Source organism: Ovis aries, chromosome 8 (genome assembly GCF_016772045.2).
Source record: "Ovis aries strain OAR_USU_Benz2616 breed Rambouillet chromosome 8, ARS-UI_Ramb_v3.0, whole genome shotgun sequence".
Taxonomy (NCBI): Eukaryota; Metazoa; Chordata; class Mammalia; order Artiodactyla; family Bovidae; genus Ovis; species Ovis aries.
In genome coordinates this window covers 29,903,417-29,930,896 of record NC_056061.1, presented here as the reverse complement: position 1 = coordinate 29,930,896, position 27,480 = coordinate 29,903,417, and the positions used below count along the sequence as shown (strand labels likewise).

General features: G+C 41.8%; 1 protein-coding gene across 8 annotated transcripts in view; it reads right to left on the bottom strand.

The window, feature by feature from the left end:
- The window catches only part of PDSS2 (decaprenyl diphosphate synthase subunit 2), a 311,640-nt gene extending 292,517 nt beyond the window's left edge, over nucleotides 1–19,123 (bottom strand). For all 8 annotated transcript variants that reach the window (XM_060419521.1, XM_060419518.1, XM_060419519.1 and 5 more), the window contains exon 1: nucleotides 18,564–19,123. In XM_060419521.1, coding sequence (XP_060275504.1) covers nucleotides 18,564–18,844 — 281 coding nt within the window. In that variant the 5' untranslated portion in view covers nucleotides 18,845–19,123. The remainder of the gene's footprint in view (nucleotides 1–18,563) is intronic.
- Nucleotides 19,124–27,480: the final 8,357 nt, after the last annotated feature.

The following is a 27,480-nucleotide window of genomic DNA, read 5'->3' as shown; positions in this document are numbered from 1 at the left end:
TCTCTGACTCCACATCATAGAAGGGTAGGATCTATCAATATGGAGGAAGTTTTGCCAAAATGCTATCCAGTGAGAGGTCAACATCTGATAGGCATTTTTAGAACTAGACACCTTGCTCATAATCCATAAAGCTGGAGTGGGGACTGCCATATTTAAAAACTTGCCTTAGACCTCTAACTACTGTGATGTCTAAGTGTTTATACGGCTCCAATAGCAGCAATGACTGCTTAAACAGATGGCAGCCAATTCACCCATGGAAAAGAGTATCAGTTCAGTTCAGTTCAGTTCAGTCGCTCAGTCGTGTCAGATTCTTTGTGACCCCATGAATAGCAGCACGCCAGGCCTCCCTGTTCATCACCATCTCCCGGAGTTCACTCAGACTCACGTCCATCGAGTCCGTGATGCCATCCAGCCATCTCATCCTCGGTCGTCCCCTTCTCCTCCTGCCCCTAATCCCTCCCAGCATCAGAGTCTTTTCCAATGAGGCAACTCTTCACATGAGGTGGCCAAAGTACTGGAGTTTCAGCTTTAGCATCATTCCTTCCAAAGAAATCCCAGGGTTGATCTCCTTCAGAATGGACTGGTTGGATCTCCTTGTAGTCCAAGGGACTCTCAAGAGTCTTCTCCAACACCACAGTTCAAAAGCATCAATTCTTCGGCACTCAGCCTTCTTCACAGTCCAACTCTCACATCCATACATGACCACAGGAAAAACCATAGCCTTGACTAGACAGACCTTAGTCGGCAAAGTAATGTCTCTGCTTTTGAATATGCTATCCAGGTTGGTCATAACTTTTATTCCAAGGAGTAAGCGTCTTTTAATTTCATGGCTGCAATCACCATCTGCAGTGATTTTGGTGCCCAAAATAATAAAGTCTGACACTGTTTCCACTGTTTCCCCATCTATTTCCCATGAAGTGATGGGACCAGATGCCATGATCTTCGTTTTCTGAATGTTGAGCTATAGGCCAACTTTTTCGCTCTCCTCTTTCACTTTCATCAAGAGGCTTTTTAGCTCCTCTTCACTTTCTGCCATAAGGGTGGTGTCATCTGCATATCTGAGGTTATTGATATTTCTCCCGGCAATCTTCATTCCACCTTGTGTTTCTTCCAGCCCAGCGTTTCTCATGATGTACTCTGCATATAAGTTAAATAAGCAGGGTGACAATATACAGCCTTGACGTACTCCTTTTCCTATCTGGAACCAGTCTGTTGTTCCATGTCCAGTTCTAATTGTTGCTTCCTGACCTGCATACAGATTTCTCAAGAGGCAGGTCAGGTGGTCTGTATTCCCATCTCTTGAAGAATTTTCCACAGTTTCTTGTGGTCCACACAGTCAAAGGCTTTGGTATAGTCAATAAAGCAGAAAGAGATGTTTTTCTGGAACTCTCTTGCTTTTTTGATGATCTAGCAGATGTTGGCAATTTGATCTCTGGTTCCTCTGCCTTTTCTAAAACCAGCTTGAACGTCAGGGAGTTCACAGTTCACATATTGCTGAAGCCTGGCTTGCAGAATTTTGAGCATTACTTTACTAGCATGTGAGATGAGTGCAATTCTGCGGTAGTTTGAGCGTTCTTTGGCATTGCCTTTCTTTGGAATTGGAATGAAAACTGCCCTTGCCAGTCCTGTGGCCACTGCTGAGTTTTCCAAATTTGCTGGCATACTGAGTGCAGCACTTTCACAGCATCATCTTTCAGGATTTGAAACAGCTCAATTGGAATTCCATCACCTCCACTAGCTTAAACCCCAGAAGGAAGTTTTGTGAGATCTACCATCCCCAGACATTTCTCTTTTATTCTTGGCAAGAGTTTTTAAAAAAAGAAAAAGAGAGATAATACCTTACTCATTGCTAAAATAGAGTTAAGAGATCTTGACATATATTGTTCTCTCCCAGCTAAGAGATCCCTTGGCTCCTTATTTTCTACTTTGTCTGGTTTATAACACACTCACAGCAGCCAACTGTATTCCTAGCTTGAACTCCTTTCTTTATACTAAATCATTTCAAATGCTAAAATCTAATTCAGGGCCACAGGTTAACCAGTACCCCTACTTTCTTCATCCTCCTAACCCATTAGTTATCTACCTAACCCACTGGTTGATCCTATCTTATTTGCAATAAAATCTAACCCAAAATTAATCTGCATTTTGCTTCAGAAAGGATATTTGTTTTTGCCAGGGACATTTCCTATTCTCCACTTAGAAACAGGGAAAGAAACTATGCTGTCCCCTAGGCCTTTCATTCAAGCCTCACAACAGGATAGGTGTTATCATTACTCCACAAGATAGGCATTATTATTCTCATTTTCAGGGATGAGAAAACTGAAGCTCTGAGTAGTCAACCTGTCCAATAGCAGCTGGTAAATGACATAAGCCATGTCTGAAAGGGTCAATCTGCTTCCAAAACTATGCTCCTTCCACTATATTAAACAGCTTCAATTGATGTTTCTAATAATAACTGTCATAATACTCAACTTCCACCTCATATCTGTACAGTGCAGTATACCTTTCAAATTATTTTCATCTGAAGTATCTCTCTGGGTTCCTAAAACTATCCTTCAAGTAAACATAGGCAACGGGGGGGGGGGGGAACTAATCTAAAATCACAGAAAAAAAATTACTGGGCACAAATAATAGCTAATAACAGCAGTGATGTTTATAGAGCATTTGTCTGCTGTAATCCTCATTACAATCTTGTGAATAATAATAATGTCATCTCTTTTACAGATTAGGTTCAGTTCAGTTCAGTCGCTCAGTCATGTCCAACTCTTTGCGACCCCATGAATCGCAGCACGCCAGGCCTCCCTGTCCATCACCAACTCTCAGAGTTCACTCAACTCATGTCCATCGAGTCGGTGATGCCATCCAGCCATCTCATCCTTGGTCGTCCCCTTCTCCTCCTGCCCCCAATCCCTCCCAGCATCAAGGTCTTTTCCAATGAGTCAACTCTTCGCATGAGGTGGCCAAAGTACTGGAGTTTCAGCTTCAGCATCAGGTAACAAGGCTCAAAATATTCTGCAGTTCACACAGCTAGGAAATGGCAGTACTGGAATTCAAATTTGGGTATTGGTTAGCTCACAAGCCCATGCTCTTCTCTAAACCTCAGCCAGTACTGCCTCCCTCACTGCAGTGCTCCTTACATAATATTATGCTCTCACTATAGTTAAGTTAAACAAAATTTATTTGAAATTCCAATATCCAAGTTAAAACTAAAACCCATATGCATTCCCCAACCCACCACTATATGAAAGTGGAACAGGCAGCAAACAGGTGGCAAGACAGTATCAACTAGGAACTTAAAAGAAATTCTTCACTGGAAAACTGACACATAGATAATCAGAAATTCAATAGTGTTTCAAGAAAAATTAAACTATCAAGCTCCCAGCACTACCCTTTTATGGGGCAAGAGACATTACCCTGACCATTTAACAAATGAATATATTATTCTAACAAACATTCAATATCAAGAAATTATTTTTTTAACATATCCTATGAAACAGTAAAAGTCATCGAGGATGGAAAGGCTCCATCTCAGTTTTTCCGTAAGTTGCCCAGGTACATCCATAAGTATTTTTAAAGTAGGTTAAAATGCTGGAGCCAGGACCAGGATGTTTATTTCTGAGGCTCTTTTCTACATACCCATAAATTCATACCAGGCACACTTTGTCACATAGTCATGCTTATTTTTAATCAGAGGCACTATGGAATAATAAGCACATGAAAAAATAAGTAATACTTAAAAATAATATAACTACATAAAAATGTTTTTAATAAAAGCTTTGTTAGTCCTATGAAACTAAATGACATTCTTTTAAATACACAGTAATATAAAAGAAACAGCCTAAAGTTACAAAGAAATGTTGATGAAGATTTGTGAAGCCACTATTATTGAGGATAAAATACATTTCATTTATTTGATGATATTTAACCATTTAAGATATAGAAAGTATCTGTCATAAAACCCTGTAATTATTAAACACTATAAAGAATATGCTTATGCAAATTACCAGTGCTTGAAACATTCAAAACACACTGCTAAGTTTTTAGAATATGACATAATATTCACTAGAAGTATCTGCAGCCTCACAATTCTGGAAATAAAAGCAAATCAATTTGCTTAATAAAAAAAAAAATCTCTGGAGCAAATGAAATAAACTTCCAAGGAGATTCCAAGAGAATGGTAATTTTTAAAGCTATTTTTAAATATTTGTTAAAATGAAGTTTCAGTGCACAAAAATAGAAAAAAATGAAAGGCTTTGAGAAGACACTGGTGAGTCACAGGAAAAAAGCAAATCCAGCTGCACTCCATAAACCAAAGATTTGTATCTAGAACTTTGAATAAGGATTAAATCAGAAACAACTATCTGAATGGTTAACATCTAGTATCCATTTTTAAAACCTACTCTAGGGTAGCTGTTCCTGGGGAAAACATTCATTAAGCTCTTAAAACCACAAACAGAGATAAATAAATTTTGGCAATGAAAAAAATCTCCCAGGTGTATAAAACATGTACACACACGTGCACGCACACACATACACACACATACACACACACACACGAAAATTCTGAATCCTATAGAAGAATCAAGGACAATTATAGAATACATATTGATGAAAAGCATTTGGTGATGCAGTAATGAGGAACATGGGAAGAGAGATGTGGAGATCTGAATCCTAATTCGTTAAAATTCAACCACAAAGAATTAAGTGTTATAGCACTTTAGAACCTACAACCAACTTTGTTAACTGGGCCCAGAATTAAGAACACAGGCTAGTCAGTATTCCTCAACCTTGAGCAATATTTGGAATATTTTTAAAGGGTAAAAATTCAGCTATCCAGTATGCCTTAAATGACTTTTATTAAGATGTTCTTTAAATGTGTATTAATATGAAAATTATAAACACTGTATGGATATGGTTCTTAAACAACTAAAATTACAAACTGGCATTAAGTTACTATGACAGATGATGGTGCTTGACTGAAACCGTTGCTGAAATGCAAGTTTGTGTGCCTGATACTCAGTGCAGCCAAACAATACCAAAATGTCAGAGTCTGGAACATAGAAAGGTTTATTAAGGGCGGTGCAAGAAGCATTTAAGGATGGCCCATGCCTTAAAACCCCCAAACTCTCCAAAAGTCTTCAGCAAAGCCCTTTTCTAAGAAAGTTGAAGGAGAGACCTGGTTAGCTGTTGCAAACAGTCTTGAGGTCAGGTCACGATATTCCTGTAAATCTCCACCAAATGAACGTTACTCTCTGTTCTGACAAGAAACGGCCAGGTCCCAAGGCACAACTTTCCCCCTCTGAGGTCCTGGTCCTGGCAAAGAAAGACAGATCTCAGTTGGCAGCTCTCTCAGGGCCGGGTCCCCAGACACCGCCCAACCATAGCCAGGCTGCCAGGACACAACTGGCCCTCAGATTCCTTAGGCCGCTCAAGGGGGGTGGAGGAGGGGTGGCGGCAGGCCCCCACCAGGTCCCAAAGGTGGGGAGAGGGGAGATGTTCACTGCTGCCTCAAGACCTGGGCCAAATTCAGTGGGTTGATGAGGGCTCTGGAGCCCTGCTGGAAACAGCCTCCAGTTTGTTCCCTGGGCCTTCAAGCTCACCCATTGGCCCGAGGCCAGGTGAACTGGAGGGCTGCAGGGGATGCCAGGATTCACCTCTTACCTCACTTTATACCAAATGACCACCATTCCACCGATGGTTGGCTGAATGGCCCACTGACGGCTGCTCACTGACAGTTGGCTGCTCATGGGAGGGGCCTACTGTGGTGTCAACCAACGGCTGAGCAGGACAACCAAGAGTCACTCAATGACAGTTGGTAGCTTGTGGGAGGGGTCCAGGTAGCTTGTGGGAGGGGTCCAGGTAACGGCACACAGCAAGGGCTGTGTGCTAACAGCTGCACTGGCCATGTGCTATTACAAAGCTAAATTGCAACGCCCAGTATGAAAATGGTTCTGACTGTATGGGGCGGATCTTGGAATAAGGAAATCCCATGGGCAAGATAGGCTTCCAAGTGGCGCTAGTGGTAAAGAACCTGCCTGTCAATGCAAGAGATGTAAGAGATGTGGGTTCAATCCCTGGGTTGGGAAGATCCCCTGGAGGAAGAAATGGCAACACACTCCAGTATTTTTTGCCTGGAGAATCCATGGACAGAGCAGCCTGAGAGGCTACAGCCCATAGGGTTGCAAAGAGTTGGACACGTCTCTAGTGACTTAGCACACATGCATGGGAAAGATGCTATCCTCTCACCACTGTTCTTTATTCAAACTATATGAAACTTTTATGCATTTAACATACTGCTTTTACCGGGTCTCCTGACTGGGCCCAGAAGACTCTCTCTGTAAAAGAGCAGAATAAGCCCAGCCCTTAGCAAGCACCCATTGCTGTGCCTCATTAGGAACACCCCGTTACTAGGCAACAGGTCTTGCTCAACCACTGGTCGGTCCTCAGGGCCCTGCCCACAAGCAAACACCTGTCCATGAGCAACTGTTGGTTGTCCTGCTCAGCTACTGGTCAGTGCCACAGTAGGCCCTGCCCACAAGTAACTGTCAATGAGGGATATTAGAGACGTGATTCAGCCAACAGTCAGTGGTGTAACAGTCATCAGGTAGAGAGTGAGGTAAGAGGAAGATTTAGGCCTTCTCCTGGAGGCCCTCCAGCTCACCCAACCTTGGGCCAGTGGGTGAGCTGGAGGACCCAGGGAATAGATTGGGGACTACATCCTGCAGGGTCCAGAGCCCTGATTAAGGCCCTTGACTGTCTTGGCCCAGGCCTTGAGGCAACAGTGAACCTCTCCCCCATCCCTGTCTCTGAGACGTAATAGCAGCAGTTGTCTGCCTGGGTTGCAGGCCATGAGACCTGGTCTCCCTGACTTGGGGAGCCTGAGGAGACTGAGGGCCAGTGGGGTTGGGTGCCTGGCTCCCTTAGAGATGACAACTAGGAAGGTGTGGGAGCCTGGCTATGGATGGGCGGTGTCTGGGGACTTGGCCCTGAGAGAGCTGCCAACTGAGATCTGCTCCTCTTAGCCAGGACTGGGACCTCAGAGAATTAAAGTTGTGCCTTGAACCTTGCCCTTTTTTATCGAGACAGAGAATAACATTCGTTTGGTAGAGATTTCAAGACAACATCATTACCTGACCTCAAGAGCAAAGGATCTGGCACCAAGTCTGCAACAGCTAACCACGCCCATCTGTCACCTTTTGCTTTTCTGAAAGCTTTCACTAACCTTGGGATTCTTAGGGCATGAGACACCCATCACCTCTCTCTAGGAACCTGTGATAAAACCTTTCTCTGTTCCAAACTCTAATGTTTTTGTACTGATTGGCTTCACTGTGCATTAGGCACACAGACTTGCAATTCGGTAACATCTTCATTCTTGACACAAGAAAAAGATTAGTGAAGGGTATCCCACAATCATTACTAATCACTTTAGTGGCTTCTAGAAAGGGCTAAGGATTTAGGTAGGAGAGACTACAAATGAAATGGACTCCCTGGACTCAGAAAGTGATGGTAGTAGCCCAGGAAAGGTTGGATCTAGTGGAAGTAGTTAACTGCCAGAAGCAAAGGGGGCATGGTGACTCTTAGAGGCAGCAAGGTGGATATTGGGAATACTAGGTAATTCTCAGGTTTTGTTGTGATAGGCAGAAATCCCTGTCTATATTCAATTGATCAGACCCAAGAATTCAAACCAACAGCCATCTCACTAAGATCTGTTTTGATTTAAATAATCAAAAACAAATAACTCCAGGTCTAGTGAACAGAGACCTATCTGAGACCTACTATCTGACCTATAGGTCAGACCTATATCTGACCTACTATAGACAGTCCCGGCCTCTCAGTCAAATCTAAGACCCTCGGTTCTTGGATAAGAGGCCAAATCCCTTCTGGAAGATTTTTTTGCCCAAATGCATCTCTGGTCATTACCCAGATAATAGAGAGTTGGCAAAAGGAAAATACCCAATCCTCTTGAGGATTTTTACCTACTAGCTCTGAGCTAACATTAATTAGTAGGCATTAAGAATACTTCCTTGTCCCATTACTAAGGCATAATTTTTCTGGGTTCTCTAGAGTGTCCAGCTGATCCAAGAGTTCTTTCCACACTGTCCAGTCAATGTCTCCCAGTTCCCCAAGAACTCTGAGGGTTATGCAGCTTTACAGCGCTCCAGCCTCAGCGAGCTTCCTCCTGTGTGTGCGCTGCTCAGTTTTCAGCAACAGACTCAAGTGGGCACCTGAGATTTCTGGAGCCCTTCTGCGCATGCTCTCTCCTCTTCTGCATTCTGTCCCACATTTCCAGCTGCCTCAGCCTCCCCCAAATCTGATCCATCTCTTCAATTCAGCAGTGCCAGCATCCTCTGCTGAAGTTGCCTCTCTCTGTGCTGCTGTTTGGAATGCACCTCTCAGCAGAAAGTTACAGTGATCCTAGTCTCACCTCATTTGTTTTCTCACTCACAGGGATCACAAGTTTGTGCTCCCTGTACCCTAAGCAGAATACAGTTGTTCATATTTTTTATCCAGTTTCCTACTTGTTTGCAGCATGTTATCCTATCTTAGAAGAAGCAGACATTTCCAATCTATTCTTTTTGCCTCATCCATCAACATGCCTGTACACATGTTCAGCGTACACCTAACTACTACTTCCCTACACTTTGCTAGGCAACTTCTCATGTCTTTTTTTTTTTTCCAGCCTTAGTTATTTCCTTCTCATCCAACATGTCCCAACTCATATGTCATCTCAACTTTGGAAGTCTTCAGTTTTCTCTAGAGATTGTTTTCCCTCTGCATATTGCTCATACATACTACAGAATTTATCTCAATATCCTCTATCTGCATGCCTCCCAGCTAAAAAAACTTTCTAATAATAAGCATAACTGCTAAAATGTGACTACTTTTTATGTTCCAAGTACTCTTCTATATTTGCCCATTTACTCTTCATAAAACTCTAAGACATATTAATATGTACCATTATTATCCTCATTTTACAAATGAGGAAACCAAGGCACAGAGAGGTTAAGTAAATCTCCTGAGATCCCATACCTTGGTAGGGGCAGAGTCAGGATAGTCTGATTTCAGAGCTCGTGCTCACTATACTGCCTCTCATGAATTCCTGAAGGGCAGCAACTATGTCTTATTCTTGTTTGTATATCCATGCCAAGAGCACCTCAAATATTTGTGGAATGAATTAAAATTTATAATTTTCTCCAAGTCATCCAAGAAAAAGTCCTTCATAAGTAAGGTAGGCTTTCAGTACAGTAATTACAGAACTGAGTCTAGAAAGGGTCTTTCATAAACATGGACGAGACTAAAATTAAATATACAATAATAAATTCAAAGAACTCTGGAGAATTTTACCATGCAGAAAAGACTAATAAGGTTTTTGAGGTAATAAGAAACTGCAGTAAACTCAGGAACAAAAAGTCTCTACCAAGGTATCAACACCCTCTAAGAGAGGGACTAAATGTCATATTTTGTCTCCATTAGAGGCATACCAAATTGATCCCATCTATCTAAACCTGAAATACAGACCACAGTTTTCTCCAGGCAACAGTAAAAAGACAAAATATTTAAACAAAAATTTTATCCTAAGAGTCAAATCTGTCAAGGGTAATCAATGAAAACAAAGCCATATTGCACAATGGAATCAGCTATGTTAAACAACACAAATTTAACCAATTCTACATAAAAAAAATATTATTCATTACCTTTCAAACAATTAAGTGTCCTCCATGTTTATTAAAAGCTTTAAGTTCTTGACAATAGATAGGATATGCAGTGAATTCATAAAAGCTAGAAGTACTCAAAAATAATACGATTTATGGAAATTTAAGTGATTAAAAAGAAAAATATAGGGCTTCCCCGATGGCTCAGCGGTAAAGAATCCAACTGCCAACGCAGGAGACATGGGTTCAATCCTTGATCAGGGAAGATCCCTCATGCCTTGGAGCAACTAAGCTCGTGCGCCACAACTACTGAGCCTGTGCCCCAGAGCCTGGGAGCTGCAACTCCTGAGCCCACGTGCCCTACAGCCCATGCTCTGCAACAAGAGAAGCCACTGCAATGAGAAGTCCAGGCACTGCAACTACAGAATAGCCCCTGCTCAGCACAGCTAGGGAAAAACCTGTGAGCAATGAAGACCCAGCACAGCCAAAAATTAAATAAATATTAAACAATTTTAAATAAATATATGAAAATGTATATTTTGCACAAATGGATAATTACATTTAGTTCCCTGGTGGTTCAGCGGTAAAGAATCCGCCTGCCATGCAAGAGATGTGGGTTTGATCCCTGGGTTGGGAAGACCCCATGGAGAAAAGAAATGACAACTCACTCCAGTATTCTAGCCCAGATAACCCCAATCCATGGGGTTGCAAAAGAGTTGGACGTGACTGGGCGACTAAGCAACAACAACAGCAAGATGGCAACGGCCATGGGGTGCAGGCAACACTGGGAGAAGATGGACACTGATACACCGTCATGACCTTCAGCCTCTCCCACATGACTCATCCACACACATACCTGGACTTCTCCTCCACCCCGCATACCACTGTCTGGCTTGGACAGGTCCACTATCTCACCCAAAGTCCCAGAAACTGAATGTCTTTCAAAATTCAACATTTTTCTGAGTTTACAAAGGTGCAATTCACCTAGCACTCCAGAATAATCTGTGGCAGCACCCTGGAATCAAACAAATTTATATTTCTGTAGCAAAATGCAAGAATATTCACATTAAGTTGGATAAAGAAAGACTATGAACGATCTCACGTCAGTTCAGGTCAGATTTATGAGTCTAAGAAAATATTTTTTTCCCTGACCTTTCAGGATTTTTAAACAGTAGGAAAAGGATGATAAATTTGTATTACACACTGCATTCAATCTACTCATCATTACCTACCTGAGAAGTGACGACAGCTCCCTTAGCTACCATGCTCAGTTACAATACCAATTTCCACTAGGCAGAATTGGCAACACCTTTGGAAATCATTTAGTCAAACTTCTTATTTCATTGCTTAGGAAATTAAAGCCCAGAGATGGAATAACTTACTTAAGGTCACACTGTTGACACCTACTGACAGAGATGAAGCTAAAACATACATGTAAGCTTCCTGTCCTGCAGGTTACTTACTGTTTGTTCATTTGTTCGTCCATCCATCCATCCATTCATTCTCTGTTAGAGGTGATTTTTTTTTTAGCTTTTCAAAATAACAAAATAATTATAGACTCACCGAAAGATGTAAAAATAGTACAGTCTTCACTAGGTATCCAGAGAGGGATTGGTTACAGGACCTCAAAATTTGTGTTGCTCAGGTCTCTTATATAAAATGGTGTAGTATTTACATATAACCTATGCACATCCTCTAGTTTATATTAAATCATCTCCAGATTACTTACAATACCTAATACCATGGAAATATTACGTAAATAGTAGTAGATACAATGTATGTTATATCAAAAGTTGCCTGCCTTAGCAAATTCAAGTTTTGTTTTCTGGAAATTTCTGGAATTTCTTCCCCCAAATATTCTTGATCCATGGTTGGCTGAATCCACATACATGCGGAACTCCTGGATATAAAGTCCTTATGTATCTTTCACCCAGCTTCCTTCCATACACAACTGTAGGATAATACCAAAACTAAAAATTAACACTGGGACTTTCCTGATAGTCCAGTGGTAAAGAATCTGCCTGCCAATGTAGGGAACAGGGGTTCAATCCATGGTACGGAAATATTCCACTAAGCCTGTGAGCCCCAGCTACTGAGCCCATGCACCACAACTACTGAAGCCTGCACACCCTAGAGCATGTGCGCTACAACAGGGAAAACCACCACAATGAGAAGCCTACGTGCTCACTGCAACTAGACAGCAGACTCTGCACAACGTAACTAGAAAAAACCTGCAACAGCAACAAAGATCCAGTGCAGCCAAAAATAAATAATTAAAATTTTAAAAAATAACAGTATATTATTATTAACAAAACTACAGGCCTTATTCCATTTTTGGCACTTTTTAAAAACCTGCATTCATTTGTGTGCTTGTATATATAGTTTGAAGAACTGACACTTTCAAATTCTCGTGCTAAGAGTCCCTTGGACTGAAAGGAGATCAAACCAGTTAATCCTAAAGGAAATCAATGCTGAATATTCATTGGAAAGACTGGTGCTGAAGCTGAAGCTCCAATACTTCCACCACCTGATGAAAAGAGCCTACTCACTGGAAAAGATCCTGATGATGGGAAAGGCTGAAGGCAAAAGGAGAAGAGAGTGGCAAAAGATGAGATGGTTAGATAGCATCATCAACTCAATAGACACTGAATTTGAGCAAACTCTGGGAGATAGTAAAGGACAGAGGAGACTGGTGTGCTGCAGATCACGGGGTCACAAAGACCTGGATGTGACCTAGCGACTGTACAACAACACCATAAGGATGTTCCAAGGCTTCCCAGGTAGCTCAGTGGTTAAAAAAATCCGCCTGCAAGGCAGGAGACCTGGGTTCCATCTCTTTGGTCAGGAAGATTCTCTAGAGAAGGAAACGGCAACCTAATCCAGTATTCTTGCCTGGGAAATCCCATGAACAGAGGAGTCTGGAGGGCTACAGTCCATGGGGTCACAAAGAGTTGGAAACAACCTAGCAAATAAACAACAACTATTCCATTGTATGGATGCACCACAGTTTGTTCAGCCATTGACCCTTCAGTGAGGTATGGGTTGTTTCCAGTTCTTAGCTGTCACAAATAAGGCTGCTATAAGCATTCCTATATAGGTTTTGATGTGAGTGTTTATTTCTCTGGAATAAATGCTCAAGTGTGATTACTGGGTTGTATGTTATATGTATGTTTAATTTAATAAAAAACTGCCAAACTGTATTCCAGAGTCAGTTCAGTCCTGTCACTCAGTCGTGTCAGACTCTTTGCGACCCCATGAACTGCAGCACACCAGGCCTCCCTGTCCGTCACCAACTCCTGGAGTTTACCCAAACTCACGTCCATTGAGGCGGTGATGCCATTCAACCATCTCATCCTCTGTTGTCCCCTTCTCCTCCTGCCCTCAATCTTTCCTAGCATCCCGGTCTTTTCAAATGAGTCAGCTCTCCACATCACGTGGCCAAAGTATTGAAGTTTCAGATTCAACATCAGTCCTTCCAATGAACACCCAGGACTGATCTCCTTTAGAGTGGACTGGCTGGATCTCCTTGCAATCCAAGGGACTCTCAAGTCTTCTCCAACACCACAGTTCAAAAGCATCAATTCTTCGGGGCTCAGCTTTCTTTATAGTCCAACTCTCACATCCATACATGACTACTGGACAAACCATAGCCTTGACTAGACGGACCTTTGTTGGCAACGTAATGTCTCTGCTTTTTAAATATGCTGTCTAGGTTGGTCATAACTTTCCTTCCAAGGAGCAACCATATTTTAATTTCATGGCTGCAATTATCATCTGCAGTGATTTTGGAGCCCCCAAAATAAAAGTCTGACACTGTTTCCACTATTTCCCCATCTATCTGCCATGAAGTGATGGGGCCAGATGCCATGATCTTAGTTTTCAAATGTTGAGCTTTAAGCCAATGTTTTCACTCTCCTCTTTCACTTTCATGAAGAGGCTTTTTAGTTCCTCTTCACTTTCTGCCATAAGGGTGGTGTCATCTGCATATCTGAGGTTATTGATATTTCTCCTGGCAATCTTGTTTCCAGCTTGTGATTCTTCTAGCCCAGCGTTTCTCATGATGTACTCTGCATGTAAGTTAAATAAGCAGGGTGACAGTAGACAGCCTTGACGTACTCTTTTTCGTATTTGGAACCAGTCTGTTGTTCCATGTTCAGTTCTAACTGTTGCTTCCTGACCTACATACAGGTTTCTCAAGAGGCAAGTCAGGTATCCCAGAGTGGCTGTAACATTTTTACATTCCCATCAGCAATGTTCAAACTGTGGTGGTGGAGAAGACTTTTGAGAGTCCCTTAGACTGCAAGGAGATCAAACCAGTCAATGCTAAAGGAAATCAACCCTGAATATTCACTGGTTGAATACTGAAGGACCAATGCTGAAGTTGAAGCTCCAATACTCTGGCCACCTGATGTGAAGAACTGACTCATTGGAAAAGACCCTGATGCTGGAAAGGGCTTCCCTGATGGGTCAGTTGGTAAAGAATCTGCCTGCAATGCAGGAGATCATGGTTCAATTCCTGGGTCAGGAAGATCTGCTGGAGAAGGGATAGGCTACCCACTCCAGTACTCTTGGACTTCCCTTGTGGCTCAGCTGGTAAAGAATCCACCTGCAATGCCGGAGACCTGGGTTTGATCCACTTCAGTATTCTTGCCTAGAGAATTCCATGGCCTGTATAGTCCATGGGTCACAAAGAGTCAGACACAACTGAGTGACTTTCACTTTCACTTTTCACTCTGATGCTGCAAAAGACTGAAGGCAGGAGGAGAAGGGGGTGACAGAGGATGAGATGATTAGATGGTATCACTGACTCAATGAACATGAGTTTGAGCAAACTCCAGGAGATGGTGAAGGACAGGGAAGCCTGGTATGCTGCAGTCCATGGGGTCGCAAAGACTTGGACATGACTGACTGACTAAACTATTTCAAGTTTCTATTTCAACTATTTTAGCTGAGCTATTTCAAGCCCCAAAAGATGATGCTGTTAAAGCGCTACACTCAATATGCCAGCAAATTTGGAAAACTCAGCAGTGGCCACAGGACTGGAAAAGGTCAGTTTTCACTCCAATCCCAAAGAAAGGCAATGCCAAACAATGTTCAAACTATGGAACAATTGCACTCATCTCACACATTAGCAAAGTAATGCTCAAAATTCTCCAAGTCAGACTTCAACAGTACGTGAACCGAGAACTTCCAGATGTTCAAGCTGGATTTAGAAAAGGCAGAGGAATCAGAGATCAAATTGCCAACATCTGCTGGATCATCGAAAAAGCAAGAAAGTTCCAGAAAACACCTATTTCTGCTTTATTGACTATGCCAAAGCCTTCGACTTGCGTGGATCACAACTAACTGTGGGAAATTCTTCAAGAGATGGGAATTCCAGACCATCTGACCTGCCTCCTGAGAAATCTGTATGCAGGTCAAGAAGCAACAGTTAGAACTGGACATGGAACAACAGACTGGTTCCAAATAGGGAAAGGAGTATGTCAAGGCTGTATATTGTCACCCTGCTTATTTAACTTATATGCAGAGTACATCATGAGAAATGTTGGGCTAGATGAAGCACAAGCTGGAATCAAGATTGCCGGGAGAAATATCAATAACCTCAGATATGCAGATGACACCACCCTTATGGCAGAAAGTGAAGAAGAACTACAGAGCCTCTTGATGAAAGTGAAAGAGTTGAGTGAGAAAGTTAAAACTCAACAGTCAGAAAACTAAGATTTTAAATTTAATCTCACTTCTCAATTAAACTGTTATAAAATTAAGTTCTAGGCTCTTTCCCTTCTTCTTGATGAGCTAGCTTACGTGAAGAAAGAAAAGGTAGTGAATAATGAATTATGGTGATTTCCTTCTTTTCTCCTCTTGTTTGCCAAAAAATGTCACTGTACATCTAAATTTTAGGGCTATCAGGTATGATTCATCCCTAATACACTATGTTTTTCTACTCAAAAAGTAAAATGACCCAAGGGATCAGAATATCAATATAAGTAAATAATGGAATCTCAAAATGTAAAACGGAACTAAGTAAAAGAATTTACCAAATCTAATTTTTTATGGTCTTCTATATTAACTATATGAGATCTTTGTGTCCTTTGGCTAGCATACTGAGACACTCTCTGTCTTAATTATCAATGCTTTGCCAACAAGATGTCAACAAAGTAAGGTGCAGCATGCGAAACAATACAGCTACTCAATCCATGTTTTTAGCTATAATTTACAATAATCACAATCTGCCTACCCTATGGATCAAATGCTTGCTTCTTTGCTGAAATAGATGTATACATGATCAGCTCCCAGAAAGTTTTTTGTTCACTGACTGCCTGTGAGTTTAGACTGTTAAAAGAATTTAAACATGTAACAAAACTACATACAGATTAACTCCTTCTTTTCTTACAAAATAAAGTAATCCACATATGTTACTATGGCTTTGCTGGAACTTTCTCCAATTCTTTCACTGTATTAGATCAGGGACAGGCAGGCAGGGGAGGCCACAATCAGGAAAGTTTCAGACCTTTCATCTAGAGTGTCTCTGGTGGTCTCAGAAGGAGTCTTCTCTAAGACCCCAATTGATACTCTGACAAGTAGATGAATTGCAATTCTCAGAATACGCACATTACTAAGGCTTTTGCTAGTTCTCCCCTTTTCATGTCAATGCTTTAGAATATGCACTACAATATGCATGAGCACAATGTAATATGTAGTCCAAGGGGATTCGATTCAGAAACCCCCCTGGATATCAAAATCTGAGGATTCTCAAGTCTCTCACAATATCTGTGTATAATCCAAGGCACATCCTCCTCTATGCTTTAAATCATCTCTAGATTATTTACAATGCCAATTCTATGTAAATGGTTGTATACAATAGCAGCACTATAAAAATAGTTGCTGGTGCACAGCAAACTCAAGTTTTGTTTCAGGGGGACTTTCTGAAATATCCCCCCTGAATATTTTCAACCTACAACTGGTTCAATCTGTGGTTGTGAACTCACGGATCTGGAGGGCTCACTGTACTACCACCTCCTCCACTGCTAACACTACCATATTCCCATCACATACAGAGAAACCCACTATTTGATTGGCAAAAAATAAGACATTTCATGGTTCATGTGTTCTGAGAACACAGAGTAACTTGAACTCAGACACTGCTAGTAAGAATGTAAACTGGTATAACCACTTTGGAAAACAATTTGTTATTATCTCCTAAAGCTGACCATGTGTACACACTCCTTTATTCTCTCAAGACAAGTACACCAGAAGACACATTCAGGATATTCACAGCAGTACTTTTCATAACACCACAAACTGCAAACAACCCAAATGCTGATCGAAAGAAGACTATGGTATTTACATAGTAGAATCTCACACATCAGTGAAAAACTAGCGAAGTATAGTTAACACAAGGGGGATAAATCTTAGAAACAATGACAAATTTAAAAAGCAAGTCACAAAGGACTACATGCAATAAAGTACAATATTTGTAAATTTAAAAAATGAGTATTATTAAACACATTAACTATTAAAGAAAACTCCCATGCAACTTTAAAAAGGAAAAATAAACACAATTCAGTTCAGTGGGGAATCAGGGAGATAAACCAGTGAATAGAGACAGCTTCAACAGGATTGATCAAAGTTACATTTCTTCAACTGGGTGGTAAGCTCATTCCTCTCACTATTAAGCTTTAAAAGATACATGTTGTGTGTTCTGAGTGTGTACCATCTAGAATCTCTGGAGATTCCAGCTTTAAAACAAGTTTAACCTACTCATCAAATGACATTCCTGATAACTGGGAATGATGCCCAAGAAATAAAATCTCTCTACTACCGCTATTCGGTATTGCTATTTGGTAACTTTTATAGTAACAAAGAAATAGCAGATGTCTCATAAAAAATTAAAGCAAGAGAAAGGGAAGTAAGGGTAGCTATAAAAGAGCAATATGAGAGATCCCTGTAGTGATGGAAATGTATCAGTGTCAACATCCTGCTTGTGGGACAAAACTGCAAAGGATACATTGGACTTCTCTATAGCATTTCTTTCAACTGCATGTGAACCTACAATTATTTCAAAAGTTTGTGCTTTTTAAGAAAACATTTAAGAAAAATGATAATTTTGTCCAAGATTTCTCCACAATGGTACTACTGACATTTTAGTGTACCTAATTCTTCACAGTAGGGAGTTGCCCTGGGCACTGCAGGGTGTTTAATAACATCTCTGGCCTCTTATCTATTAAACACCAGTAGCACGCCCCAGTTGTAACATTTCCATACATTGCCAAATGTTCCCTAGGGGACAAGTAAGTTGCTTATCGTACTAGAGTTATGTAAAGAATATTCCTATGCTGAGGAAATACTTAGAAATACTTTTTAAAAATGGAACCAAATGTTGTGGTCCTTCAAGTCCTAAAAGCAAGTTTCACAGTAGCAGTCCGCATAAAGTGATAAAAATCCCAAGGGAAAATGAATACTGACTGGATAAATTCCTGCTTCAAGCCTGAGACAAAAGTTGCAAATGACTGCCTAACTTTTGACCTATCTCCCCCCAACCCATTCTTTCTAGAGGTGACTTTCTGAATAATGCAGAACCGAAAATAAAACTATCCCACTTTTAAAAGACCATTTCTAGGAAGTGACTCAAACCCACATCCCTACCCGATGTTTCCACAAATCACCGAGGCAACTTCACCTTCAATAGCTAAGAAGCAAAAACGCGGAAATCGCACGTGTTCTCATTCTTACATCGCAAATCTTAATAAAAGTATGTTAAGGTGAGTGGACTAAGACACAATACCGAATACTGAGAAAACTAAGTAAAAAGAAATAAACAGGCAGTCAGTCTGAGAGAGGCTGGAAAAGTGTATCGGCCAGGAAAAAGGACCAGAGTGGGTGCGAGTGTGTCAGGGAGGTGTAGCTCACCTGGCTGTGGTAAGCAGAGGGTGCTGAGTCCCCACCAGCTTCCGCACCTGCATAGCGATGTTGCTGAGCTCGTCGCTCAGCAGGCAACGGAGGCTCATGAAGGAGGTGGGGTAGCCCACGATCTTCTCCGCCTCTGACACCACTTGGCTCCACTGGGCCGGGGACCTGGAGGACTGACCACGCCAGGAGATCACCGAGGAGATGGTATCGAGGGGGCCACGCAGGGGACCCGAGGCCCCAAGATAACGGGGCAAGCGCAAAAGCAGCTGCCGAAGGCTCATAGTTTAAGTCTGAGGGTTTCAGGGACTTGAGGGTGTCCGGAGGTGGCGCGGGGAACAAGCCAGGGACAGATGAGGAACTTGCGGGAACTAGAAAAAAGCGGCGATTCTTGACCCTCAAGAGGAGGGTGGGTTTTTGGAGTCGTGACCAGAAACGAACTTTAACTGCAGATCCCGCAGTCTGGGTTAGACACACAACACCCTCAACCCAGCACTGCCCACGTCCATCTATGGTAGAAACCACAGCCGCTGTCTAAATGGGGAACGCCATATTAGAGGAGTGAAATACGACTTGCCGTAAAGACGGAGGCGGGCTGTTCTGCGGCAAAGAGTTTCCCCTACTTTGCGGCGCAGGCCGGACTCCCCGAAGGGGCGGGGCTCTGGAGGTGATCCCGGGAAGGCGGGGTAGGGTGCAAACCTCAGCTCCTCCCACCTCTTCCTGGTCTGTCAGGGCAGAGGGTGACAGAGATGGGCGAGCGGTGTCCCAGCCCCTGGAGTTTGGGCAGAGTCCGATTCATCGCAGGATACCCAGTGCCCACCACGGAGTAGGCACGCATAAATATGTGTTCTGAACCAGGGTCGGTGCCTGCTAAGTGTCTTTTGCTGGCCCCCAGCCCTCCCGGGGGAAAGGGATGGAGCAGAGGCGCCAGTTCCTCTGGGAGGCTATCCTGCCAGACTCTGGCAGTGGTAGTGAACGGGCGTGAGGGCATTCTCTCGTATCATCGGTGCCCAACCTATGAAATGTGGCCCGGCCTCGCAGAAAGGGTGTTTTTTGTGTTTTATTTCCCCAGGGTCTGTCTTGGGTCCTTGCTTCTGGCTCCTCACTGAGCCTTGGGTTCCCCTGTGTGCAGCTCAGGCAGAACCAGCTGTGCCTCCTGAAAGGGTGCAGACAGGCACTTCTAGAAGTATGTGCCCCGTCACCATGGAGGATCTGATACAGAGCAGAGCCCTGTGGGATTCCTGGGCACAAAGCCTTTGTGTCCCCCCATTTTTTAAATTATAGGAAACAGTTTTCCTTCATAGGAAACATTATTACAAAGCCAGTGGAGGTGATGGAATTCCAGCTGAGCTATTTCAAATCCTAAAAGATGATTCGGTTGAAGTGCTGCACTCAATATGTCAACAAATTTGGAAAATTCAGCAGTGGCCACAGGACTGGAAAAAGTCAGATTTCATTTCAACCCCAAAGAAAGGCAGCGCCAAAGAATATTCAAACTACTGTACAATTGCGCTCATTTCACATGCTAGCAAGGTCTTGCTCAAAATCCTTCAAGCTAGTCTTCAGCGGTACATGAACTGAGAAATTCCAGATGTACAACCTGGATTTAGAAAAGGCAGAGGAACCAGAGATCAAATTGCCAACATCCGCTGGATCATAGATAAAGCAGGGGAATTCCAGAAAAACATCTGCTTCATTGACTATGCTAAAGCCTTTGACTGTGTGGATCAAACTGTGGAAAATTCTTAAGAGATAGGAATATCAGACCACCTTACTTGCCTCCTGAGAAGCCTGTATGCAGATCAAGAAGTTCCAGTTAGAACCAGACATGGCACAACGCACTAGTTCAAAATTGGGAAAGGATTATGTCGAGGCTATATATTGTCACTCTGCATAATTAACTTATATGCAGAGTACATCATGTGAAATGCCAGGCTGGATAAAGCACAAACTGGAATGAAGATTGCCAGGAGAAATATCAACCTCAGATATGCAGATGATACCATTCTAATGGCAGAAAGCGAAGAGGAGCTAAAGAACCTTTTGATGAGGGTTAAAGAGGAGAGTGAAAAATCTGGCTTAAAACTTAACATTCAAAAAATTAAGGTCATGGCATCCAATCCCATCACTCCATGGCAAATAGATGGGGAAACAATGGAAATAGTGACAGATTTTATTTTCTTGGGCTCCAAAATCACTGCAGATGGTGATTGCAGTCATGAAATTAAAAGACACTTGCTCCTTGGAAGAAAAGCTATGACAAAACTAGAGAGCATATTAAAAAGCAGACATCACTTCACTGACAAAGGCCCATATAGTTAAAGCTATGGTTTTTTCCCAGTCATGTACGGATGGGAGAGTTGGACTATAAAGAAGGCTGAATGCTGAAGAATTGATGCTTTTGAATTGTGATGCGGGAGAAGACTCTTGTGATGCGGGAGTCCCTTGGACAGGAGGGAGATCCAACCAGTCAGTCAATTCTAAAGGAAATCAACCCTGAATATTCATTGGAAGGACTGATACTAAAGCTGAAGCTCCGATTCTTTGGCCACCTGATGCAAAGAGCGGACTCATTGGAAAAGAACATGATGCTGGGAAAGGTGAAGGGCAGGAGGAAAAGGAGCAACAGAGGATGAAATGGATGGATGGCATTCCCTGGTAGCTTAGTTGGTAAAGAATCTGCCTGCAGTGCAGGAGACCCAGGTTCAATCCCTGGGACGGGAAGATCCCCTGGAGAAGGAAATGGCAAACCACTCCAGTATTCTTGCCTGGAAAATCCCATGGACAGAGAAGCCTGGCCAGCTACAGTAGATGGGATTGCAAGAGTCGGACAGGACTTAATGACTCAACCACCACCACCACCAGGAGATAGTGAAGGGCAGGAAAGTCTGACGTGCTGCAGTCCATGGGATCAAAAGGAGTCAGACACAACTCAACAACAACCAAGACCTTCCCTGAGCTCCAATGTGCAGATTTAAGTAGCTGTTAATTAGGGAAGGGAAGGGATACAAGAGCAGCCTTGGGGCAAGGTCCTGTTTCCCCATCAATGGATACACACAACAGTATCTTAGAGCTATTTTGCAGACACTGAAACCCCCTCCAGGTGGGAGAAGTTAAAGATTAAGAATGGTATGGTGCCCCCAAGCATGTAGATGACCAGCTGGACCTGAAGATTGTTGATGCTGAGTCCTACTCACCTCACCACCAACCCATCAGAAGAATGTCCACGAGCTGATCACACCCTCTTTGAACATTTACAATAAAATGTCCCACTATCTTCTCCAAGTTGGGACACATGGTTTTGAGGGCATTAGCCCTCTGTGGCCCCTCTTTTGCCTGGCAAAGTAATGAAGCTATCCTTTTCTACTTCACTCAGAACTCTGTCTCTGAGATTCAATTCAGCACCGATGTAAAGAGAAGCTGAACTTTCCCCATCAGATCCATAATTATCATATACTCTAGCGCTTTCATTTACAGCTCATGTATTAGCTCATTTAATCCTCAAATCAACCCCATTAAGTAAATAATATTGGCATTCTCTGTGTTTCATATGAGGAAACTTAGGCACAGCCAAGTAGTGTAAATTGCCTAAGGCCACACTAGGCAGGATACTATACCCAGACGATCTGGTTTCTGGATCCATGCTTTTAGTCATAACATTACTGTATAAGTAACAGGTTACCAACCACTATTCTCACTCTGTCAACGTGGTTCTATAATGCTGCTGCTGCTGCTAAGTCACTTCAGTCATGTCCGACTCTGTGCGATCCCATAGACAGCAGCCCACCAGGCTCCCCAGTCCCTGGGATCCTCCAGGCAAGAATACTGGAGTCTATAGTGCTACCTATTCTTATATCAGGTATGCCTAGCATGCTACTCCTTCTCATCACCCAAAACAAGTATTAACAAACCGTTGTTAGTAATAACGATGTATCACTGAATTTTACAGCCTAAAAAATAGCTTGTAAAATGCTCTTTAACTTTCAAAATCTTTTAAAATTCATGATTGATATTTTTAAAATTAGCATCATGCATAATACCGGGCAAGACGGGCTACCTTAAAAAAAATTCAGACTTAAAATTGGGCAAATTCAAGAGTTATTATTTGCTTTGCACAAAAGATGCTTTTCTCTAAAAAGGTTTAACCTCAGACTCCCTTTGAATGGCAAATTTCCCTGTGATTTAAACATTTTATTTCCAAAAATTCATTTTAGGCATAACTTTTCAGGGGTACATTTTAGATAAATGCATTATGCTCAGAAGTATTAAAAACAGTCTATGCCCAGTAAATAAATAAGGCAAGCCAAAGTTCAAAAACAATTCCTGTGAAAGAGATAATAGCCTCCTGGCAATAAAATTTAGGTCTGTTCTAGATGAAAATAAATGTGGAGAGTGAGATACCTTACCATTCTCAAAGGTTCCAAAGTCTGAGCATCTGGGTTATCCAAGGTGAAAGAAGTCATGAAAAAATGAAGGGAGATAAAGACTGAATGTGATATATTGTGCACCTGAGGCTGTTTCCTCAGGATCATGGTACTTTAAGACTAACTTTTCATGCAATTTCCTTAATACCAATTCACAGCATGTACTTTAATTTCTCCACAGAAGCCAAGTGCATTATTCTCTGGTCATACTCTATTAACCAAGTTTTTGATTATTCATGGGACTTTCAGTCCCATTTACTTTAAATAAATAGCACTTTTTTTTAAAATTCTTACAGTTAAAAGGTTGCATTATACCTAATGATTATCAGTTTTTAGAAGATTAAAATGGTATTTGTTATTTAATCTTCCAGATAAATACATAACTCCTTAGAGTTTGAATAAAGAGATTTATAAATTGCCGCTGACTTTTGGAGGTGCAAAGAGAGGGAATCTCTGTGACTCTGCCCTTCCCCTGCCACAGATCACAGTCATTTTGAGGATGTCTGTGAGTATGTGCATAAAGAATACTGCAGGGTTCCTTACTTTGGCATTAACAGCGTTTGGGACCCGATAAAGCTTTGTTAGGGGAGGCAGGGGGCTGGGGGGTGAAGGCTGTCCTGTGCATAGCAGATGTTCTGCAGCATTCTTCGCTTCTACTCACTAGATGTCAGGAGTGCCTCTCTCCAGGCTGTGACAACCAAATTTGTCTGAGGACCCGGCCAAATGTGACCTGGGGGACAAAATAGCCCATGAGAATATAGAGAAATGAGAGCTGGAAAAATTTCTATCCATGACATTTACTCCTCCTACAAAGCAGCAAAAGAAGAGGTCCTGGGTGCATGCAGCCCTGCAGGCGAGAGAGTAGTCATGCCGCAGTCTGTGGGAAGCACGCATACCCAGGGGTGTCTCCTCCTTGGCTTTGGGATTGATCTGGAGACAGAAATCTGACAGAAGATGGCCACAGTTCCCCTTTCATCTTTCTCGGGATCCTGAACCTTGTAAAGTGCCAGTGGACTTCACTTCCTGTCCTCTCTGCATTCTCCTGACCTTAGAAAGAAGTGAGGTCATATTTGTTGTCCTTTACTTTGGCTGGAAACCCAAACCAGCTTTTGGAAATACAAGGTCTTAACACGGATGGTATGTGCTTTGGGCTTTGGCATTTCCATGATTAGGTGAGTGGAAATACATAGGGACACTCCTATTACCACTCCACAGAGCCCCACCCTTCTATTACCCTCAATACAATCACCTATTGTTTATGCTAACAGAGTTCTTCCAAAAGTAGATGAAAGCATGGCATATATCTTAGGGCAGAATAAAAGGAGGCAAGTAATCAGATTAGCAAAAATCCAAAAGTTTGATCACCTACTGGGTTGGCAGGCTGGAGAACAGGGATGGCACATATTGCGAGTAAGAATGTAAAACACTGTGTAAACAGCACCTGTGGAAGGGAAATGATAATCCCTAGCAAAATTATATATACATTTAAATGCATGCATACTAAGTCGCTTCAGTCGTGTCCAACTCTTTGTGACCCTATGGACACACCTGCCAGGTTCCTCTATCCATGGGATTTCCTAGGCAAGAATACTAGAGTCGGTTGCCATGGAATCCTCCTCCAGGGGATCTTCCAGACCCAGGGATTGAACCTGATTCTTAAGTCTCCTGCATTGGCAGGTGGGTTCTTCACCACTAGTGCCACCTGGGAAACCCATATATTTACATGAAAGTGAAAGTGAAGTCGCTCAGTTGAGTACGACTCTTTGTGACCTGTGGATTGTAGCCCACCAGGCTCCTCTGTCCATGGGATTCTCCAGGCAAGAATACTGGAGTGGGTTGCCATTTCCTTCTCCAGGGGAATCTTCCTGACCCAGGGATCGAACCCAGGTCTCCTACATTGCAGACAGACGCTTTAACCTCTGAGCTACCAGGGAAGCCCATATATTTAATACTGTATATTCTGGAGACCACTCCACATCAGTGTAAAGAGATCATCTTTTTCAGAGTTGCATAGTGTGTTTCATTGTATGGATCTACCCCAGTTTATTCAACTAGTCCCTTACTTATGGTTATTTGGTTTGTTTCCAATCTTTTTTGTTGTTGTTGTTAAAGTTGTTTCCAATCTTTTGCTAACACAAATAATGCTGCAGTGAATACATTTGTGCATAAGTCACAAATAAATGTGGTTCCTAAAACTTGAAAACAACTGAAGTAAATCACCTAACTGTATATTAAGTTGGTGGCATAATCACACCAAGTAAATTTTATTCATACAAAGTGACTTATGCAAATGTATTCACTGCAGTATTATTTGTGTTAGCAAAAGATTGGAAACAACAACAACAACAAAAAAGATTGGAAACAAACCAAATAACCATAAGTAAGGGACTAGTTGACTAAACTGGGGTAGATCCATATAGTGAAACACACTATGCAACCCTGAAAAAGACGATCTCTCTACACTGATGTGGAGTGGTCTCCAGAATATACATCGGCTTTAGATAACAATAAAAACACAACCAAGGAGTAGAATAGTATAGTATACTTTTTTATAAGATAGGTGAACTACAAATATATATTGCACACATTTGGGATAGGGGAACACAGGTGGAGAAGACAGGTATGGAAGCAAACTACTCTGATGAATATACATGACTGTATAGTTCTGGCTTTAGAATCATGTATATAGACTTTATTCTTATATTCAAAATAATTTTAAATGCAAAAGAAAAATATGGTTCCTAAAACTTGAAAACAACTGAAGTAAATCACCTAACTGTATATTAAGTTGGTGGCATAATCACACCAAGTAAATAATTTAATCACTTTAGAAAATAGTGTTTTCACTGTACATTCATGGAGGAATATGTTCTTGGGATAAATAGATTTACAAAGAAGTTTTAAATTTTAATTCAGTGTCTTATTGCTAGTAAAAATATTATTTTCAAATTCTTCTCATATATTATTGGTAAGTACTAATATTAGAGATGTTAGGGATGATTTTCAAAGAATCCACGTAAGATTAAAAGTAAATTGAAAATTGAATGAACTTATGATTTTTCCTTTTTAAAATGTTTCTTAGAAACAGACTCACAGATATAGAAATCACACTTGTAGCTGTCAAGGTGGGCTGGGGAGGGAAGGATTAGGAGTTTGAGATTAGTAGACGCAAACTATTATATATAGGATGGATAAACAACAAGGTCCTACTGCATAGCACAGGGAACTATATTCAATATCCTGTAATCAACCACACTGAAAAAGAATGTGTGTGTGTGTGTGTGTGTGTGTGTGTATAACTGAATCACTTCACTGTACAGCAGAAATTAATACAATATTGTGAATCAACTATACTTCAATAAAATAAATTTAAAAAATAAGTTATGTACTTTTCAAGGAAAAAAAAGTTTCTTATGTCCCCAAAAGAAAAGTTTTACATTTATTGAAGAAGAAAAACATTTACTTGCTTTATCCCCTGAAAAGGCCTAGAAGTAATGATAATTGGTTCAACTAGAACCAATGAGCACCTTTAGCTCATAATATGTACTTTCAATACATCATTTCCTATTAAAAGGAAGGGCGATCTTTGGAGGAATGACAGATACCAGGTCTGGGGCTAGAAATGTGCGTAATCAGCTGGGACACCCTGCTGTGCCAGAAGCTGTGAAAGTGTAAAGTCTAACCGGACAAGTCAAAGGGGAAAAGCTATCAACATAGAGGAGGCTCAGACAGCAACAAATCTGCCTGCAGCGTGGGAGACCTGGGTTCAATCCCTGGGTCAGGAAGATCCCCCGAAGAAGGGAATAGTTACCCACTCCAGTATTCTTGCCTGGAGAATCTCATGGACAGAGGAGCCTGGCAGGCTACAGTCCATGGGGTCACATAGGGTCCGACACAACTGAGCGACTAACAGTTTCATTTGTCGAAAAAAGGACAATCTGAGCATCTAAAAAGATGCTGATTATAACTGATTGAAATTCATTGATGACATATAAATCCTAGAGCTTATTATTAGATACAGCTAAGGTAGTACTCTGAATATTTGCAATATAATGAAAGAATTGAGCATTTATCCTGCCTTTCCTGTATGAATTATATTTAGTGGTGTCTTAGCCTGGTTTACCCCCTTGAAAGCTGAACCTGAGACAAGGGCCTACTTTAAGGTGGCTTATTTTGGACAGAAATCTCAGGAAACAGCAACGGATGACTAGGAGTGTGAAACAGAGCATGTCAATACAAGGGTGTTCTTCAGTTAGTCATTAGTTAGTCACAGTGGGCAAAAAGGCCTTGAGCCTGAGGGGACTCCTAGAGTTGCTATATAGAATACACTTCATAATTATCAGTTTGATGCAAGAGAGGAGCAGTTATCAACCAACTTGCACTGCCTATTGGTCCATATTTCCCCCTGGGAACCTCAGTCCCTTGCATCCCTAAGCTGTCCTATGAGTGCCAGCAGATGCCCCACCCTGACAGAGTCGGAGGAACTCAAGGGCAGA